The sequence below is a fragment of the Tauraco erythrolophus genome, chromosome 1, assembly GCF_009769465.1.
Source record: "Tauraco erythrolophus isolate bTauEry1 chromosome 1, bTauEry1.pri, whole genome shotgun sequence".
Lineage (NCBI taxonomy): Eukaryota > Metazoa > Chordata > Aves > Musophagiformes > Musophagidae > Tauraco > Tauraco erythrolophus.
In genome coordinates this window covers 46,131,176-46,151,292 of record NC_141465.1, presented here as the reverse complement: position 1 = coordinate 46,151,292, position 20,117 = coordinate 46,131,176, and the positions used below count along the sequence as shown (strand labels likewise).

General features: G+C 43.6%; 1 protein-coding gene across 1 annotated transcript; it reads left to right on the top strand.

Annotated features, from left to right (window-relative positions):
* Positions 1-349: 349 nt before the first annotated feature.
* On the top strand, positions 350-11,451 carry LOC104384324 (organic solute transporter subunit alpha). The gene is made up of 8 exons (XM_086608874.1): positions 350-428; positions 1,761-1,912; positions 2,029-2,102; positions 3,661-3,819; positions 6,855-6,966; positions 9,740-9,886; positions 10,659-10,764; positions 11,264-11,451. The coding sequence occupies exons 1-8, from the start codon at positions 350-352 to the stop codon at positions 11,449-11,451; spliced, it is 1,017 nt and encodes a 338-aa protein (XP_086465000.1).
* The last annotated feature ends 8,666 nt before the right edge of the window (positions 11,452-20,117 follow it).

Here is a 20,117-nt window from a genome sequence, read left to right as displayed (position 1 = left end):
TCGCCATAGCTCCTCCACCGAGGCCGAGCACAGAAGCCGGGAAGAGCCGGGACGCGGCTCCCCGCAGATGGAGCGGAGCCAGAGGTGGTCGCGTTGGCCCTCGGGCTCGGCACCGTCCCCCCCGCCGGTGCCCGGTGCCGCCGGGCGCCAGGAGGCAGCGCGGAGGCCGCGCCCTGCGCGCCGCCCGCCCGGCCCCGGCTCCCGGGCTGATCATTAACCGCCGCCGAGCTGCGCATCGCGGTTGCCGCGGGACCCGCAGGCGGGCACCGGGACCCGCCGCCGCCCGTCCCCCTCCAGCGCCCTCGGCGCTGCCAGGGAAACCTCGGCGGAGGCCGGCGGCCGCGCCGCCATGGAGGGCGAAGCGAACGGGACCCTCCACCCGTCCTGCGGCGCCAGCGAGCCGCCCTACTCGCAGGAGCTCCTCCAGAGTAAGTGCTGCCGCGCTCCCGGGCCGGGCGAGGAGGGGAGGCGTGAGGGAGAGGGGGCTGCCCGCTGCCAGGCTGCCCCTCCGCCTGCCGGCCGGCCGCTGGCTGCCCCTGCCCCTGCCCGCCCCGCCGCCGTCCTTCCAGGGCGCGGAGATCCCCCGGGCGGAGGCGGGCGGCGGCCCGTCCCGGCCGGACCTCCGCCTGGCAGAGGGCCGAGCTGCCGCCGACTTCGGGGAAGGGAGGAGGGGACAGCCCGTTCCCCCAGCCCGGAGCTGCGGTCGGTGGGAAGCGCCGGAGCCTCCCGGTGCGCGCCGAACCGAGCACTGAACAAGCCCCTAGGCTTGCCTCCCGGGGCGAGAGCTGTGGTGTGGACGGCTCTGCCTGCAGCCAAGTCTAGAGGCGTTGGAATTTTTTTGAAGCAGGATGGGTTAAAGAAGCTGGGGCAGAGGCTTAGGATGCCTTTAGATAGGATACGGCCACAGCGGAAGTTTGTACCAGTGATGACCATGAACTTCTTCTAAGTTAAGCATGGCTCCACTGCAGTGTTTTCTTTTGTCTCCAGAAGCACCTTTTTTGGGAGAAAATCCACTTCAGCCATCAGCCATGGGTAGAAGTTTATATCTGTACTGTTATCCAACAATGAAGGGGTTTGGGTACCAGTACCCAGTGTCAAGGGAGATGTATATAACCCGTCAGCCGTGGGTAAATGTTAATATTCATACTGAGTGTTAAGGGAGAAGTAAAAAATAATTTGGTGAAGGCATCAAGTTTTGTCTCAGGCTAGATATATCAGGGGCTTATCCTTACATTGTTCATGTGCCCCACAAAGTTACACTGAGCCTCTAAAAAGTTTGCATGCCTAAGGAAGTTATCCACAAACATGCCTATGAACATACAAGGGAAGCAAAGAACTAATAGAGAGTAAATACATTTTTGCTTTTAATGTGCCTGGAAAAGTTCCCAAGATATGTATTTACCATATTTCTTTATATTATGTATGATGTATTTATTTATTAATATTCTGTTATGTATTTATATTAATCTAAGGACATTTGTTCTGTAACTACACCTTTCTGAAGGGGACTTTTGCATAGTGCTTTGAGAACATGGAGGCATAGACTGCCGTGTGCTGTCTGTGGATCCTGGAAAGATGTAGTCATTAACTTAAGTTTAAGCAGTTGAATCATCCTGCGGAGTCAATGATCCATCTACATAGCTGAGTGCAAGTCTTTGCAGGAACAGGGCTAAGAAGCCCCTCAGAGACAGTGTCTTTACATTAAATGTTTGGAATGCTTGTGAAATAAATCAGAACTGTTTTCTTTTCTCTTTCTGCAGGCCTTGACCTACCAGGGAGATTTCTGTTTGCAATCTTGACTCTGATGACGCTAGTTGCCAATCTGGTGTTCATAGAGGAAGCAGTCTACATCTACAGGAAAATCCCCTCCTCCAAAAGATCAATCCTAATTTGGATTAATGCTGCAGCTCCAGTAAGTTACCATGGAAAAGAGATAAAATTGAATGTTGCAAATACAGTTTCCCTGAAAATCCACATGAACTTGCTTTATCTCTGCCCTTTGTACAGCCCTCCTCCCTTTCTCTGTAGGTGATCGCTACTACTTCATGCATTGGCATGTGGATTCCTCGCTCAACGATGTTTACAGATTTCACAGCAGCAGCGTGAGTGTTCTGCTTGTTTCTAGACGTTTGGCCCAAGCCCTGAATTTCTTCCCTTTAAACATCTGCTGCTCTTGGTAAACACAGTAATTTTGTAAATTTAACAATTTAGTAATTTTTGGTTTGAATTGAAATCTCTTGGCAGCTCTTTTCTGGGAGGTGGAAAATGCTGAAGCAGTTCCCAGTGCTACAATCCCCTAGTGTGGGAACCTCAGTATGAAAGATCTGTGACTCGCATGTAATTGATCCCTCGGATTGACGGTAGCTTTGAAGCAGTACTCTTTCTTTCCTCTCTCTCCATGTCATGTGGAATAAGACTCTGACCTGTGACTCCTCTGCTCTTTTACTAATGATGAGCCGTGGAGGTCTGTTATTAATGGTGGCAAGTGAACCTCCCATGATTATATCAACGTAAAAATGTTCTGCAGTTGTCCTGATAAAAGCACTTTCTGTATGAGCATGACAGCTGTGACATGCACAAAGAGGAATGGAGAAACATGGTCCTTGTTTCTCAAGGTGATGGCACAGCCCTGGCAGGCAGAGCCAGGTGGGGGCACACCATGGCCTTGGGCACTCCACAGTTAATTTTGGGATGATTTTGGAATGCACTCCAGGACAGTATCACAGACTCTCATGAATAGCCTCACCCCTTTTCACACTGCATTCGCTAGGAGATCAGAGTAAAAAAGGAGGGAAAACACAGTAGTAAGGGATGCTGTGAGCATGCAGCAATTTGTGCAGGTAGTGTAGATTACCAAAAACTTCCACGAATCCAGTCCTATGGCATTTTAAGCCTATCCGAATCCCCCCCTTCCCTTGCCCAAGCTGCAGGTTCCCATCCCCTCACTTGCATTCACTGCCTCATAGAGTCTCCAGCTGCACCGCAAGCTCCTTCAAGGAGGCAGTGCAGCTGAAGAGGACCTGTTTTATTTGGTGGAGTTGGATTTCAGTGAGTCAGATCCCTAAATCAGTTTGGGACAGGGCAGGAAGGCTGTTAGCACAATCTGTAGTTCCTGGGAAGGGTTGAGACTGGGCAGCTGGCAAAGGAGGGAGAGGTGGGGTTGCAGCAGTTGGTGCTTGGATTGGCTTTGGGTGCAGAGGAACCACACCCTGACACGGCCAGCACATTCGGTCATACCTAAATATATATATGAACCTAGCCATGTTTGGTTTGGGCATTTTTTTTTAGAGGAGGAAGAGGACTTGTTCTAAAACGTTTGGACCAGTCAGGACTAGATAACTGATGGAAAAAATATGGCTGTAATGACTTGGGCCAGAAAAGCCTGTGCTTCAATACTGACTTCGCCACCAGCCACCATTGTGGCTTTGGGAAATTCCACAGCTCCTCTGTGCCTCAGTTTATTCCTCTTTTGGAGAGGTTAGGGCAGTTCTGGTCCTCCAAAGTGAGGGAAAGTGGAAGGTTTTTCACAGCTAGTGCTAGAATTTTTGTTGATTGCAAAGCATGAGCTGTAAAAACCCTGGACAGAAGGCGGCACTGACCTGTGCAGGCATACGAGAGACACACAGGCAAGTTCAAGCTGGCCTTTTCTTCCTCTCCTAGATTTTTTGCCATAGTTATCCACAAGTTCCTGCTGATGATGATTAAAGAGTGCGGAGGTCAAAAGCTGCTCCTCAGTCGGTTTGAAAATGGTCACTTCAAGATCAGCACTGGCCCCTGCTGCTGCTGCTGCCTTTGCCTCCCTCGTGTGCGCATCACTAGGTGAGTTGCCCTTTAAGATTTCCCAGCTGGAAAACGGCTGCTGGAGTTCAGCCAACTTGGCAAGGCCAGGCTTACTGCAAAGGGCCTCCCTGCTTCCCGAAAGTCAGTCTCGAGCCATCTCTCTTAAACAGTGCCATCCCTTTGGGGCTGTACGCCACCACTGATTTATTTCATTTTTATAATGCAGAATTTTGCATAAGAGTCCAGAGCACGAGCTCTCTCAGTTTAACTAAGTGCAGCGTTCCCACTTGTAGTAATGTTGAGCACTGTGGTATCTCCCCCGGCTAATCCCATTCTCTTCCAAGAAACCGTTTCTGTAGTAAGCAGTGGTGTGTGGGAGGAGGAATTTCTACCCTAGAAACTGTAATAATTGAGAGTTCAGTTTCTTTTCATGCCAGAAGGGAACAAATGCCTCCGAATTGGGTATTTTTCACAAGTAGAATTGTCAAATTGAGGCTATCTTGAAATGAAATTTCTCTTACTTGGATGAAATTGAAAAGTTTCATTCTGATTTTGACTTTAAAACTACTTCAGATTAAAATAATTTTTAGAACAACAACAAAAAAGTAATTCCTGGAAAGCTTTGTTTCCAATGAAATGGCATTGTCTGGTGAGGCAAAAGCAAATATTTTCTTCTACTAAACTTAGTAGTAATGCATCTTTGGGAATTGGGGTAAGGATGGAGAGCTGCATCTCTGGGAGACAATATACTGTAACATAAACCCTGCCTCCTCTGAGCACTGCTTGGTGGAGCTCCTCCTCTGGCTACTGTCACCCTGTCATTTACACGCTGCTCCAGAGCCTGGAAGCCTCATGTTTTTCCCAGGGCTTTCCTACTGGCACAGAGTATGAGAATGTTTCTTTCATTAAGAGCAAAAGTTGAAGGGCTGAATGTGCAAGACAGAGACTTTTCTATGAGGATCTGCTTAAATGAAAGCGGCAGACTTAATGCAGTGTAGCGATTTGTGATGCTTTTGCAAAAATCCTTAATTTTTATTGTAACAATTCTTCCTTAAACTGCCTCCTTCGGTATTAGAATTTAAAATCTTATTTCCATCATTTTATTTTGATGGAATAACAGTAATTATTTACATGGAGGGGGCACCAAGAAGAATAGGTAATAAATCAACTGAAAAATATACCTCCAAAGATGAATGTAAGACAATGACGTAAAATCAGCAACTACTGATATGGATCTAAATGATTCCTACTAATTTTCATGGACATTATTTCAGGCTCGTTTCAGCAGTCAGCGCTGAAGAAATGCCATGGGACAGAGCTGTGTTATAGATCTAATGTGTCACCGGTATATTTGTTTTTCTTTCTGAGTCTGTCACCCTCCGCACAAGTTGTGGCAGCTGGGAGTTTGGGAGAGGATCCTCTAGTCTGCCCTCCTGTTGATCAGTCCAGTGACAGCTTACCCAGGATGATATTAGCTAATATTAACTCCTTTCAGGAGCTAGGTAATGTCTACTACTGCTGAGAGGAAGGACAGCTGCCTGTTTAAAAAGAAGACTTTTTGCTCTGCAGAGGGCTTAAGGCTCCTTCTCTGGCATCTGTAGCACTGAGAAGCCCATCTGCTGTCTCTGCTTCTGACTTCTAGCCTTTTCCCATTACAGGGTACAATTTTTTTTTTAGATACAGGCAAGCTATACCAGAGAAAGGTCAGTCTCATGTTCCCCCCATAGGCGTCTTCTGGGAAAACGGGGAGCTACTGCAAGGAAGGGATTCATTGTTTTAAAAAGCCATATACTATCGAGCAGTCCTGGGAAAGCTATCAAGGTACAGTAGACTGATGAGGCAAAGTAACAAGCCATGCAGTGGCGAGGGGTGTGGCAGAAGAGGTCTGATGGTTAAGAAAGATAGACATGTCAACAAGGAAGACCACTCCGGGCATTGCAGTGACTGCACTGTTTGTCATATTATTCTTTAGAGCCCTTTGGGAGTAATAAATCTTTGAAAAGGCACATGCACTAAATGCCTGGCCAATTGTAAGCCCTTCCACATGTGTTAGGTCCCTTCCAGCCCTAACCATTCTATGATTCTATGATTCTATGTGTTTGTGTTCATAACCCTGTGGTTATTAGCTATATCAATTGAGCGATTCCTGTAATTCCTGGTTCATGGCTACATCCAGTAACGTACAAAACAGCATCCTGTTGTCTGCCGAAGCGTCTCTGATGGCAGTCTCAAGGGCCCAAGGAGCTACAGAGAACACAACATTAACAGGATGGGAAATACACAGTAATAAACTAAAATGTGAGCCAGCCGTAGCAGCCACAGCTTGTCCTGTAAAGGCTGAAGGAGAGCTCAGGTCAGTCAGTTTTCATGTCCTCTGTTAGTAAGTGCATCTGCCCCTTTCCTGGTGACCTTTAATGCTGTCTGGCCAGGTTACTGTGCATGGGCTGTGTTCTGGACACAGTTTATGCTGACAGCAATAAGGAAATCCTAAGCTGTCTTGCTGGCCTGGTGCAGTTAACTGAGTGAAAGACAGTTCCTTTCTCCTGATGGAGTACAGAGGAGCAAAACCAGATGCTTACATGGTAGTAGTCATGATGTGCTGGAAAACTACCGGTCCTTTCACCTACATCTGTATGATTCCCTTTCTTGAGCTACCACAGGACTAGGAAGTGTCTGAGGAGGAAGGCTAAATTGTCCAGATTCATCGTAAAGTTGAATTAGTTCATCGTAAGGCAACAAGGCAAGAGCAAGCGGCATTATTTTTCAGAAACGGGTTATGCGGCTGCTGGCTCTCTGGTTAGCTTCAGGGCAGAGAAAGACTCCACATTTTGCCTAGCTTTGGTTAGTATGTTATTGCTGCAGAACAGAAAAAGTACTATTTTTTTAGAGACTTTACTAAATAAACAGTGAGTGATTCTTAGAAAGATTTTCTAATCTTGAAGCTGTTCTTCCCCAGATTTTAGGCACGTGCTACAGGAGTGAAAAAGTGTTGCGGTTGACAGTATCCAAAAAATGTTATTAAGGTTGCTAATAAAATTTTGGTCTATGTGATTTTTTTTTTTTTTTTTCGCCAGGAGAACCCTCTTTTGGCTGAAGCTGGGCACCTTTCAGTTTGCTTTCCTTCGGCCCGTGTTCATGTTTTTATCAATAGTGCTTTGGACTAATGGCAATTACACCCTTTATAATGTAAGTAAATATTTGAATTGGAAATGGTCCACAAAATCTATAGGTTTTGAGGTTGATGTTAGTATCTTAGCCTACAACTAAACTGTGAAATCTGGGAGTGCTTCCAATGCTTCCTTACTGTATTCTTTTGAGACCCTGAAGCATATAATTTCTGCCTTCCCCCTGACTCTCCATTTCCTGGCTTCTCTTGGAAAGAAACTGGGCATCAGATTATATTCAGTATGTTTCCCAGCTTGTATGGTTTGAATAGCAGGACTGCAAGTTCCCCAGTGGGATGTACCTGCCTTGTATTTGTAAGGTACAGCCTTAAGAATCATAGAATCATTTAGGTTGGAAAAGACCTTTGAGATCATCAACTCCAACTGTTAACCCAGCACTGCCAAGTCCACCACTAAACGATGTCCCTAAGCACCACATCTACACATCTTTTAAATACCTCCAAGGATGGTGACTCCACCACTTACCTGGGCAGCCTGTTCCAATGCTTGACAACCTCTTCTGTGAATAAATTTTTCCTAATATCCACTCTAAACCTTCCCTGGCGCAACTTGAGGGCATTTCCTCGTGTCTTACTGCTTGTTACTTGGGAGAAGCGACCAACACCCACCTCACTACAACCTCCTTTCAGGTAGTTGTAGAGACCGATAAAGTCTCCCCTGAGCTTCCTTTTCTCCAGATTAAACAGCCCCAGTTCCGTCACCTGCTCCCTGTAAGGCTTGTGCTCCAGACCCTTCACCAGCTTCATTGCCCTTCTTTGGATGCGGTCCACCACCTCAATGTCTGAACACAGTATTAAAGGTGCAGCCTCACCAGTGCTGAATACAGGGGACAATCACTGCCCTGGTCCTGCTGGCCACATTATTTCTGATACAAGCCATGGTGCTACTGGCCTTCTTGGCCACCTGGGCACTCTGCTGACTCGTATTCAGCCAGCTATCAACCAACACCTCCAGGTCCTTTTCCACCGGGCAGCTTTCCAGCCACTCTCGCCAAGTCTGTAGCATTGCATGGGGTTGTTGTGACCCAAGTGCAGGACCCGGCACTTGGCCTTGTCAAATCTCATACAACTGGCCTCAGCCCATCAATCCAGCCTGTCCAGATGTCTGTGTAGAGCCTTCCTACCTTCAAGCAGATCAACACTCCTGCCCAACCTGGTGTTGTGTGGAAACTTACTGAGGGTGCATTTAATCCTCTTGTCCAGATTATTGATAAAGATATTAAACAGAACTGACCCCAGTACTGAACCCTGGGGAACTCCACTTGTGACCGGCCGCCAACTGGATTTGACTCCGTTCACCACAACACTTTGGGCCCGGCCATCCAGCCAGGTTTTAACCCTACAAAGAGTACACTCATCCAAGCCATGAGCAGCCAGTTTCTCCAACTGTTTTTGTTGTGGGAAAAGGTATCAAAGGCTTTACTAAAGTCCAGGTAGACAACATCCATAGCCTTTCCCTTGTCCACTAAGTAGGTCACCTTATCATAGAAAGAGACCAGGTTAGTCAAGCAGGACCTGCCTTTCATAAGCCCATGATGACTGGGCCTGATCACCTGGTTGTACTATACATGCCACATGGTGGTACTCCAGATGATCTGGCATGTTATCTTCCCTGGCACTTAGGTCAGACTGACAGTCCTGTAGTTTCCCAGATCCTCCTTCTGGCCTTTCTTGTAGATGAACATCACATTTGCTAATATCCAGTCAACTGGGACCTCCACAGTTAGCCAGGACTGCTGATAAATGATGGAAAGTGGCTTAGTGAGCGCTTCCACCAGCTCCTTCTGTATCCTGGGGTGGATCCCATCCAGCCCCATACACTTGTGTGTGTCTAAGTGCTGTAGCAGGTCACTAACCATTTCCCCTTGGATTATGGGGGCTTCATTCTGCTCCCTGCCCCTGTCTTCCAGCTCAGTACCTCAAAGTACCTCAGCCTTTTCCTTTGTCACTGTGTTTCCCCCCGCATCCAATAAAGGATTGCCCTTAGCCATCCTTTTGTTTCTAACGTATTTATAGAAACATTTTCTAATGTATTTTATGGCAGTAGCCACATTAAGTTTTCGTTGGGCTTTAGCCTTTCTAATTTTCTCCCTGCATAACCTCACGACATCTTTGTAGTCCTCCTGAGTTGCTTACCCCTTCAGAAGGACTGCAAAGATGTTGTGAGGTTATGCAGGGTTAGGGCTAGGGTTAGGATTAGGGTAAGAAACAAGTGTATGTACTGGCATGTAAACAGCAAATCTAATTCTATGTTTTTCTGCTAATCATGGTGATTTTTGTATCTGTGCAAAGTAGAAAAGATAATACTGTACTTCTGCTTTGTGCCATGTAAGCTGCAAGATGATGGAGAAGTCTGTGTCTGCTAATAATTTTGCACCTCTTGGATAACTCAGATTAAAAGTAATACTTTTTTCGTCATTTCATGGTATAAAATAAATGACCCCTCAGAGATGTCATGCTGAATATGGTCTCATGAGCTGCTGAGTGTTCCCAGGTGTTACTGGGGTCAGAGTGAGAGCTTGTGTCACTTGTTACCTTCCTAGGCTGAACAGATTTACATGTCCGTGCCTGCTGTGTGAGAGCCCTGTGCTAACACTCCTATTGGTACTGTACAGTTTCCCCATGCAAACCCCAGCAACTGCTGCTGCCATCAGCTTTCGTGGAGATAGAAACAAGCATTTTATCATCTGCGTCATCCAGTTCACATCTTCTTCCTGGAGATAGTGAAATGCACTGTAAAGTTTTATAGGTATGCTTGTTTGATTTGCTTCTCAGTTATCTCCCAAAGGAGCTGCAACATGGATTAGCTGCCTCGTTGGTGTCCTCACCCTTATTGCTCTGTGGCCAGTTGGAATCATGTTTCAACAAGTAAGGACTCTCCTTATCTGTAAGAAGATCACCCCAAAGTTTGCTCTTTATCAGGTGAGAAGTTTAATATTTCTAATAAGAATTTATCTCAACTGCTGATATAACACTGTTTCCCTGGTTCTTGGTCCTTTGTTGAAAAGTTATAGTTTGTTTTTTTCTTCCCATTAAATGCACTGTGAAAAGGCATATTTTTAGCTGATTAAAGCTGCATCCCTTTGAAGCACTCTCCTTGGCTGCTGTTCAGTTTCAGCTTGAGCCAATTTACCTCTAGTCTCTCAAAAGTGCTAGAGATGTAAAAGCCACATAAAATTCATTCATTTTTAGGCAACTGACATCAAAACAGCACCTTCTGCAGGGCTTGAAGAAAGCTTTGTAGATGCAGTATCCTGAAACACTGTGTTAAAATGCTGGTGTGTACTTTCAGAAACTAGGAGAAGATGTGGAGCATTGTGTGGGTGGCTGTTGTTTGAACTGTTTCAACATGTCACAATGTTCTGTTTTGACAATATTTTCTTGGCTATTCTGCACTTCAGAGGTAGATAATAATGAAAATACTGGCTGGGGATCTTTAAATAGTAAGGAACAGAACCAGATATGTTAGACTGAAAAGACCCAGGGACAAGGCCACCCTCTTCCACAACACTCTGAAGAGAGTACAGCAGAATCCTTGGATGTGCATTGTTCTTGAACAATGTTCTTCTTTCTGTTATGAAGAAGAAGTTGTTCTTGAACAATGTTCTTCTTTCTGTTATGAAAGCAGAGTTGTTGTGTGAACTAGAAAACTTTTCCTGGTAGCTAAGGCATCTGTTTTCTCTTTCTGGTGCAGTTTATCCTCATTCTGAACCACTTGCAGGCAGCTATTATCAACATCTTGGCCATGCAAAGAATTATTCCCTGTGCTCCACCACTCTCCTCTTCAGCAAGAGGAGCATGTAAGTTCTTTTGGGAAGGATGTTGTTCATTTACTTATAAAGGTGCCAGTTCAGCATTGCTAATTGCAGCATCTGGTGTATTCCTGAAATATTAATTTCCTGGGATCATGTAGCTTTTGGCGAACCTCAGCTTATACTTAAAAAACAATAACAAAGTTTTTATAGCTGTCATAGGTGCAGAGAAAAACCTGATAATGAGAAGATTTGGAATCAGAAATGAGAGGACAAGAAATTAACGTGCATAATTACTGTTAAATCTCTTGTGTTTTGAATGCATAACTTATTGTGTGCTTATTGATGGGCAATACTGATTGCCCAATTACAACTCTGTAAACTGATTTTATTGCTGAGCATGAGAGACACTGCATTATGGGGACAGACTGGTGAAGTTTGTTCCTTTGACACAGACGATAATTAATAAGCCAGGTATTCACTTTGTGTCTGATAGTCAATTCCCCCTTTTGGGGGCTTTTCTTTGCCTTTCTTTTTGTTTTGGCAGATATGACCCAGCAGCTCCTCATCATGGAAATGTTTCTGATAACCCTAATCTCAAGGGTGGTCTATCGGAGAAGATACGATGACCTAGAGCCTCCGGAGTATACAGCTGAAGAAGCTAGGGACAACAAAGAGACTCCTAAGATGTTCCAGAATGGTGCAGTTAGTGAAGATGGATTGCCAAGGGTTTAGAAGCCTTCTGTGCTCCAGTTCTGCAAGAGCTGGAAGTTCGGCTTCAGGAGCTTGTATGTTCTTGTGCCACAAACAGCCACTGTCCGTGTCGGAACAATTTCTGACAAAAATGCCTGTGAGCTGTAGTACTGAAAGGACCACTAGTGGAAGGATAACCCTGTTTATTCTCCAGTGATGTATACAGGGCGTGAGTGTTTTCATGCCATGTAATATAGTAAGATTTCACACCATGCACTTTTATGCTGTTGTTGAACACTTGATAATAGTCAAACTGTCTCACAATGTGATTTTATCTTTACTTTTTAGTTATAAGAATTGCTATGATTTGGAGTTAATCCGGAGTCATTCTTGTTCATCTCTTTTGACCTTTAAAAATCTTGTTTCACTCGATTGCTGTCATGTGTCCAACACAGCGTTTTCCCATCCTCCCCTATTAAAATTTATCAGCTCTCACTCTGTGCCACAGCTAATTCTGATCGGTAGATACGTTTGCATACGTTTGTTCTGAAATCCCCAAACCTGTCTAGGCTCTCCACCTACATAAATGATGATTTCTTTAGGGCAAGACTTTTTACATTCCTTGGCAATTCACCTCCTAACTTGGTAAATACCCAGTTACTGTTTGTAAATATGTCACCAGCAGATGTTCTTCCTAGGGACAGCAGATTCTCTATCAGTGGCCTGGAAAAAGAAAGTAGGAGTTTGAGTCTGAGATGTCTAGTGCCACTGCACTGTGATGGTATGTGGTGCTTTGATTCTCTGCTTAGAAATTGGGAATAATGATACTCGGGATCCTTGCACTAATGGTGTCTGTGGGGATAAGAACTATTGAAAGGAATCTCTTTCAAAAAATTCTTTACCTCCCCAGCTTCTTCATCCCAAATCTGACCTGCCCAGGTGTCCAGTAGAACTTCAATTATTACCGGATCTTTTCAATTCACACCCATTGCTCTCTTTTGCCTAAACCAGTTTTTACTTTTTGCAAATGATCCTGATGTTCTCGGATGAACCTAGTTGCTTTGATTTAGCTCTCTGTAATTTATAAAATGATACTGTGTTTAGTAAGCATTTGGATATTCTGTTTGTTGGGACAGGAGGTGCAGTGCCGTACGCTAGCACTTGTCTAGCCTCATCTAGTCTGATCCTTAGAAGTAAATATCCAATCTACACAGCAAGAATGCTTATTCTATATGTAATCTGGGAAAATGTTTCATGTTGGAAAAGATGTTAAAAGCATCTTTTACTTATATTGTATCAAATAGAACTTCTCATCAGAGCAAACCTGGGCAGATAGTGGGGCTTTATTTTTAGTTTACAAGGAATTAGAAGAATACTTTTGGTTTGGGACTTGGTGGAAATTGAAATATTCTAACAGCTAGTGAACAATCTGGAAGCAGAAAAGGGGACTGAATTAAACAAAATGTTTTCTTTCTGATTGAGGTCAGAAATATTTTTTTTTAACAATAGAAGGATTCCATTATAGTAGAAAAATTTAGTTATTTTTGTTTTGAAGTGGTGGGAACAATTTTTATATTTAATTTTTTTCTAAGCAGGCAGTCTGGGAAATTGGTACGGATTCTTGAACTCATTAATGTGGCAGAATCTGCACTCTTCTCTTGAAAAACAGTTAAGTTGAAAATTTTCACTCTGCATTAGAGCGTCAGTGGAATTAACTGAGATCAGCTAACATATTCTTATCATGAGAAATCTTCTTAATGTATTTTAACATTATAGCTATTAGCATATTCCTAATGTTGCTTTATATCAGTGTAGTCTAGGCCACAGGTACATTTGTAGGCTCACAGAGCAGTACTTAATTTTCTAACAGCATCAGGAATGGTTGGCTGTGAGTTCAAGCAGCTTCAAAACTGGAAAATAAAATATTTTGAGTTGGTAAGGAATCTTTGTGAATTGCCGTGGAAAAGACTTTAATTACTAGGGCAAATGAGCATGACTGGAAAATGTTTGCTGTAGCTGTTCTGTGAGGGGCATGCCTTGCTGGGTGGGATCTGTGGCATGGAAGAGCAGATCCATGCACTGTAGCATGGATGGTGCATTTGAAAACAGATGGAGTGAATGGAGAAGTGTAGGCGTGGCGGAAGCAGCTTCCGGGGCACAACGAGAGTCTTCACCCATCACTGTTGGTCTGGTATCTGTTGTGTCCCTGAAGTGCCCATTAAATAGATCTTGTAAACATCAGTGTGGGCCTGATTTAGCCACAGGAATCACTAGCCATTAATACTTTTGGGTAGATATTTAATATTTGTTGTGATCTTCATCTGGCATATTTCAGTAATAAAATGTACCGTGGCGATTGTCAAGCAGACTTCAGATTTGGCAGCGAAGACATTTCTGTTACTATGTACAGTCATGGAGGTCTCATTCCAAAACTCATTTGTTTACACAGAACCCTTTTCAGAGCAAAATTTGACATACTTAATCTGAAATATGTGCCTAAGAGCTTTCCTGGGTTACCACTTATATGAATGCAGCAGAATGTATGGGTCTTATTGTTACAAATTTCTTTTTTACTTTTCATTGAGAGTTCTTTAAATTAAGAATTTCTTTCCCAGCTCTGGCTTGGACCAATAGCTGTAGCCTGCCCCATCTAGGTGCGGTATGTAGGGAGGCGACTGGGAGCTAGCAGCCAGGGGCAGCAGGTGGTCTGCATTGCAGTGCATTCAATCAGGTGCTCTTGAAAGTAAAACATTGCAAATTGCAACCTCCAGGTTAGACCTTAGGCAATGTGAATATGAAAAAGCAAAACAGAAAGCTGGAAATTCCTCCAATCTCAGTTCTGATAAGGATCCCTTTCAGTTGAGTGAAAAAAAATGGCTTTCAATTATGTGTTTGTGATTAAAGCATTTGAAAACATTTATCGAAAGCTAGAAGATAAATTTCACAACTCTTTATACAGCTGCTGTAAAGTAATGAGTGTTAAGGTGAGTGCATAACCTTTATGTTGTATTTGCTTGGAGTTACTGTGTAGGAAAGGTAAAGGTAATTTTTTCAGTGTCTTTTGTGATGGTAAAATACACCAACACCATTAAATAGAAAGATAAGCATACACAGAGATGTGTGATTGAAGCTTAAGAGAGTTTAGGCATTTGGAAGCAATTCATGAGATCACAGGGGAAAAGATGAGTCACGTGTTTTGGGTGGCCATGTGCTAAAGATGCAGGTGTGGAGGTGAACACTGACCATGAAGCCTCCTGGAGTGTCACATGGGGTATGCAGCGTGAACAACACACCCACAAGTGGGGAGGATGAACGCTAGCACCTTGTTGCAGGAGTGGGTTGGCAAACAAAAGCTGCTCAGTGCTCTGCTTTTCTATCTGTCATTCAAACTATTATTTTTAAAACAACACTGAGTGCCTCCTGTTCCAGAAGACCATGGTATGGGCTCCTGTTGGCTGCAGCATGAGCAGCACTAGAACCTTGAAGAGGTCCCCACAGCAGATGTCCTGGCAGTGGCAAGCTGTCATTCCCTAGGTAGGGCTAGATGTGAGGGGCAGTGAAGAGCGTATTTAAGTGCATGCCTTTGTGTTTCGTGTGTGTCAGCAGCAAAGGCCCCATGACTTAATACCCAAAGGGTTTGTTTCAGGTGGTAAGAGGGTGCTCTGTTGATTATAGACTTTTCTATCCCTACATCTCCCCTCCAATTGTCCTGTCTGTTCCTACACCCTTACACTTGCCCCTACCTTATTCTCCCTGCTCAAGAGAAAAAGATGGAGTACTCTTGAGGCTGAACTCTGTGAGGAGGTGCAAGGCTTCATGCCTGCAAACCCAGGGCAGCCAGATGATGGAGCCTCCTTTCCATGCAGTGTCTGTTTCCAAAGAGAGGCCAAGAAATAAACAAAGACAATACAAGAGCTGAATTGTGATCCCATGGTTCCCAGAGCTGGAGTAGAGGAAGAAGTTAGGTACCACAATAAAGGTATGAACCGTAGTAAACTGAACAAGTTGGGGAACAAGTAGATTTAGTGTAAGCAGCAGAGAAGCCCAGAAGAAGACTTATGGATAACTGAGAGGAAGATAGCAGCCATTTGACATACAGCTGATGACAATGCTACAACAGATCAGTTACAACAACTCCACCTATTCAACACATTGCCACTTGGCTTCCTACCATTTTAAACAAGGCCTGACTGCTGCTGACAGTTTGAATGCTACAGCTTTTACTGACAGCTGTTCATGTGTTCCTTCAGGACACTTCATGAATCTGCTTGTACCTCCCTTGCTCCCAGGTAAAATGGATCACTATTTTTAAGACGCAATTTGTGGGGGAAGAGGGCTAGATAACACACTGATTTTTTTTTTACTGCTTTAGATCCCTTTAAAAGTATTAACTAGATAATTCTAACACTTGCCTGACCTTGGTCAGCACAATCATCTTTGGTTTAGAAAAGAAGAACTGAGGCAGAGAAATCTAGAGAGCTTGTCCAAACCACACAAGGGAATTTTGTGTCAGCTAGGATCAGGCTGCAGAAGCTACCCAGCTTCACCTCCCTGCTCTGAAAAATGCTGCCTCTTAAATGTGGTAAGATCACAAATTAAGCTAAGAGTATCTGAGTTAAGTAACGGTTAGGTGAGTTAAATCATGGTTAGATGATGCATCCACCAGAACAATAACATGAGTTGCTCTCAGCTTTCATAAGCTCCTTCGAATAAGAGCTATAGGTCGGAGCATCTCTTCGTAGGTTGTAGAATTGATGTGAAGAACAGATCTCTGTACTGTTGACTTGCAAGAGAAGGTAGGCAGAATATCTTAGGCTATTTTTCTCTGCTAAGTCACACCTTAGTATAACTCCACACGGATCACTGGGCAACCTTATTAGTAGATATCCACAAACTCTTAATTCTTTACTTCTCAAAATCACAGTTCCTATTAAAATGTGTATACATAAAGATAATCGAAACATCACACTGAAAGAAGTCAGCACTCTTTTTGCAGAATAATCTTTTTTTGCCATTTCTCAGTTCTTGTTACCCTTTCTTTACATTTAAAAGCTTTTTGTGCCTATACTGATGCCACTTACTGCCAAACAATCAAGCAGCTGATGTGCCAGTGTAGCTTGAAGTCTCTGAAAAGTCTTTGCTGTTCTTGAAACAACAAAAACCCTACTGCAGAAAGTGCATTGAAAAAGAGGAAGAAGATTTTATCGAGTACTTTTTACATTTTTGTGGGAGAAATCAGGCTTAACTTTTGGCAGTATATTAGATGTTCTTGGTCAGTTCTAGAAAGAAAGAAAAATGATCCAAAGGCAAATCCCTTTTATTTGTGGAAGTCTCTTCCCCTCACAACTACAAATAGGCCACCTTCTTCAAGAGGTGACTGCCCAGCAGCCATTATGCAGATAGGGTCACAGCATATGTAAAAACTAAGGGTAGCATAAAATTACTTTTGTTTTCTTTAGTGCAATTTAGCAACTGAAAAGTGTCAGTTTCTCCTCTAGAAATTCAGACATTGGATCACAGATGCCTTCTGGGAATCTATATCCCAGTTTTGATACAGGCTGAAATCAGTTCAAACATCTAAGAGAACCGCTCAGCTGTGAGAAGGTGCCGCGAGACATTCTGCAGAGCAGAGCCAAGCCATGAGAAGAAAGGTAAGATTGCTGGCAAAGGGGAGAGTGTTGACACAGGGATAGTTAGCAGCCCTTCAAGGGTTCTTGAAAAGAAAAACCAACATGAAAAACATACAAAATCCTAGAGAAACAAAACCAAGTAGCCTGAGAATGGCAGTTTAGTGATGTCAATGATCAGCCTGGTCCAAGCAGCAGCAGAAGCCAACCCTTCCCCTCTCGACTGAAGTGACTCTTTGGGTGCCTTATCAGGGGTGGCAAGCACTTTAACTTGTTATCTCTACCTTCTGAATTTATATTCATCACTTATTGCAAATTACTGAAAAAGGTGAGTTTCTGTGTCTCCTTGTAGCCTTGCCATACCCAGTCAGCAAAGGGTGTGAGCTAATTGTTAAATTCAGTTCAACAAGTTCCTCATTAGGGGGAAATTACCTGAGTTTGAAATCTGCTAATTTTCCAATCAGGGTGAGTGTTTGCACTTGTGATTTGGAAATAATTAACACATGGTATAACATCAAAACCTATGTAAAGGCTAATGGTAGAAGGACTAATTTCCTTGGCATGAAAATGGTGTACTTGGTTTCCCCAGAGCTCTATTACTATCCTTTCAGGATCAGTATCTGCTGTGTAGGGTGTTCTAGTATTTATTTAGATTGATTCTTTGCAGGGTTGTACCTTTTTATGTTGATTTTAAAAAATTGAACCATTAGTTTCCAGAGCTATGAGTAATTTTTTTTTATTTTGAAAGGTGCTGTATTTATTTCTTCTTCTTCCTGTCAATACAGCCTTTCCCAGAATTACTGGCTTCTGTTATCTCTAAAAGGAGATTATAAGCTGTCATTTTAGTCTAGAGCTTTAGCCTGAGTTCTGCAAAGTTTAAAATGCATGTTCCCAGGAGAGCCATGTTCTGATCCTTGAAGGGCATTGCTAGGGATGCGAATGCCCTGTAGTGTTTAGAAAGAAAGGATGTGCAGGTAGGATAATTAATTAGGAAAGCAGATGTGCACATGGGAGAAACAAATATAGTTGGAAAACACAAACAGATTTTCTCCCATAAAGTTTCAGCTATTGATATAACCCTGATCATCACCACTTCTATGTACTATCAGATGATATTAGCTGGTCTAAACCAGATATTATTTCTGGTAAATGATGCTACCCTTTAGCTCAGAGCATGGCACTAGTACAACTCAGTGCAGTAGTGACCTCTCACCACAAAACTTGCAAGGGAGAGAAATGATTTAATCTCCGGTAGTTGAGACAACTCCACCCAAGGGTGTTAGTCCCACTGGTGTGAGTGTACTGCGCCTTATTGACAAGAAGGGTGTGACTTGACAGCTACAAGCAAGGAGAAGAGCCCGTTTCACGTGAGCAGGCGACAGAGCACAGGTTATCCTCTGGACTAATGTGTAGTCTAGAAGCAGTCCAGTTTTGGCCACAGGTGCAGTGACACAGAGTGTGGTATGGGAGCTCTGCTTGCTCACAATTAGCATGTGAGGCTTTTCATTGCCTTTTGTCACCATATCACCTTTAACCTCTAAGATCTCCAAGCAGAGCCTCTCACAAAAAAAAAAAAAAAAAAAAAAAAAAAGCAGCAAGACAGCAAGGGTAGGATAGCTTTAAACAGCATCTGATCTATGAAGGCTTCATCAAGCAGCATCCTTTAGGTAGAAAGACAGGCTGCCCCACAAAGCCCGAGGAGGGAAACGTGACTCTTTCTGTGCAGACCTGTCTTCTCACATGCTTACAGATATCTATGGCAACTGTTAGCACTGAGATAGGAGTTGTTTCAGGTACATGTGACTCAGCCCTTGGAAATTCTTTTACCAGATTAATAGCTCTGATTTAGGTAACCTGTTTTGAATGCTTCCAGTGTCTTAATTGTTTGGAGCTTTCTCTTCTCGATGCGTTTTTGGATGAATGTAAATAGAGTTTGCATTTCTTCCTTCACAGAAGCAGCATTTGTGATTTGTGTGCATGCCCATCAAGTAGCATTCACGCTGCCAGAAATGCTACACACAGGAGGTAGGGCTTTGCATTTTCATGCAAGCTGACAACAATTCCCTTTCTCGGTCAGTTTTGCTTTTTATAGCTCATTGCTTATGTATTACTGTTGCTTCTGAAAGTCTGGACTGTGGTTCTCATATCCATGTTTCTGTTGCTTCATTTCTGTCCACCTGCCTACTTTTGTTTATGATGTCAGCTGATGCTACTTCGGTGCTTCAGGAGAAATCTTTCACATCTGAATTGGTTGCTTTGATTATAGGCAATATTTCCTATGTCAGATCCCGGGAGCTGTGAGAGCATCTTTTTTTGTCTGTCTTATATGGAGCATCCTTCCTCACTGCTCATACGTAACATGAAAAAGAGAGCATAAGCAAGGGAGGCTAAGGGACTAATACATTCAAATTCATGGTTTTGATTGGAGATGATTGATTATTTTTCTGAAGCTATTTATTTTCCCTATGTGCCTTATCTTTTACTTCCAAAAAGTATCAAATTTCAAGCTCTAGTCAAGTAACCCTTATTTCACAAGAAATACATTAGCCATTTCACTCCGGTTCTTACTGAGCAGCTATCGTGTTACAAAAGACGCACCTGACAACTAGAGGATGATTTTTTCTGCAGTGCCAGATGCCTTGAGAGTTGCTGAGGAACCTACACTGCATGAGCAAGATCAAAGCCTTTAGGTCATCTGTCAGACCGAGTCCTGCCTGTTGTCTGCCTGTGGATAACATTAAGGAGATAAAGCTCAATCGTTTCTTTCTTCCTCTCTGATCCTTTGGTTATGTGCTGCTTTCTACTAGGCTGAGGGAGCTGGGTCTCTTTAGCTTGGAGAAGAGGAGACTGAGGGGGGAACCTCATTGATGTTTATATATATGTAAAGGGTGACTGTCATGAGGATGGAGCCAGGCTCTTCTCAGTGGCATCCAATGATAGGACAAGGGGAAATGGATATAAGCTGGAATATAGGAGGTTCCGCCTAAACATGAGGAAGAACTTCTTCCCAGTAAGGGTAACAGAACACTGGAACAGGCTTCCCGGAGAGGTTGTGGAGTCTCCTTCTCTGGAGATGTTCAA

Coding starts and splice junctions, on each gene's coding strand:
- LOC104384324 (XM_086608874.1), top strand. CDS start 350: ATGGAGGGCGAAGCGAACGGGACCCTCCACCCGTCCTGCGGCGCCAGC. Junction 1,913..2,028: donor GGATTAATGCTGCAGCTCCA/GTAAGTTACCAT, acceptor CTTTCTCTGTAG/GTGATCGCTACTACTTCATG. Junction 6,967..9,739: donor GCAATTACACCCTTTATAAT/GTAAGTAAATAT, acceptor TTTGCTTCTCAG/TTATCTCCCAAAGGAGCTGC.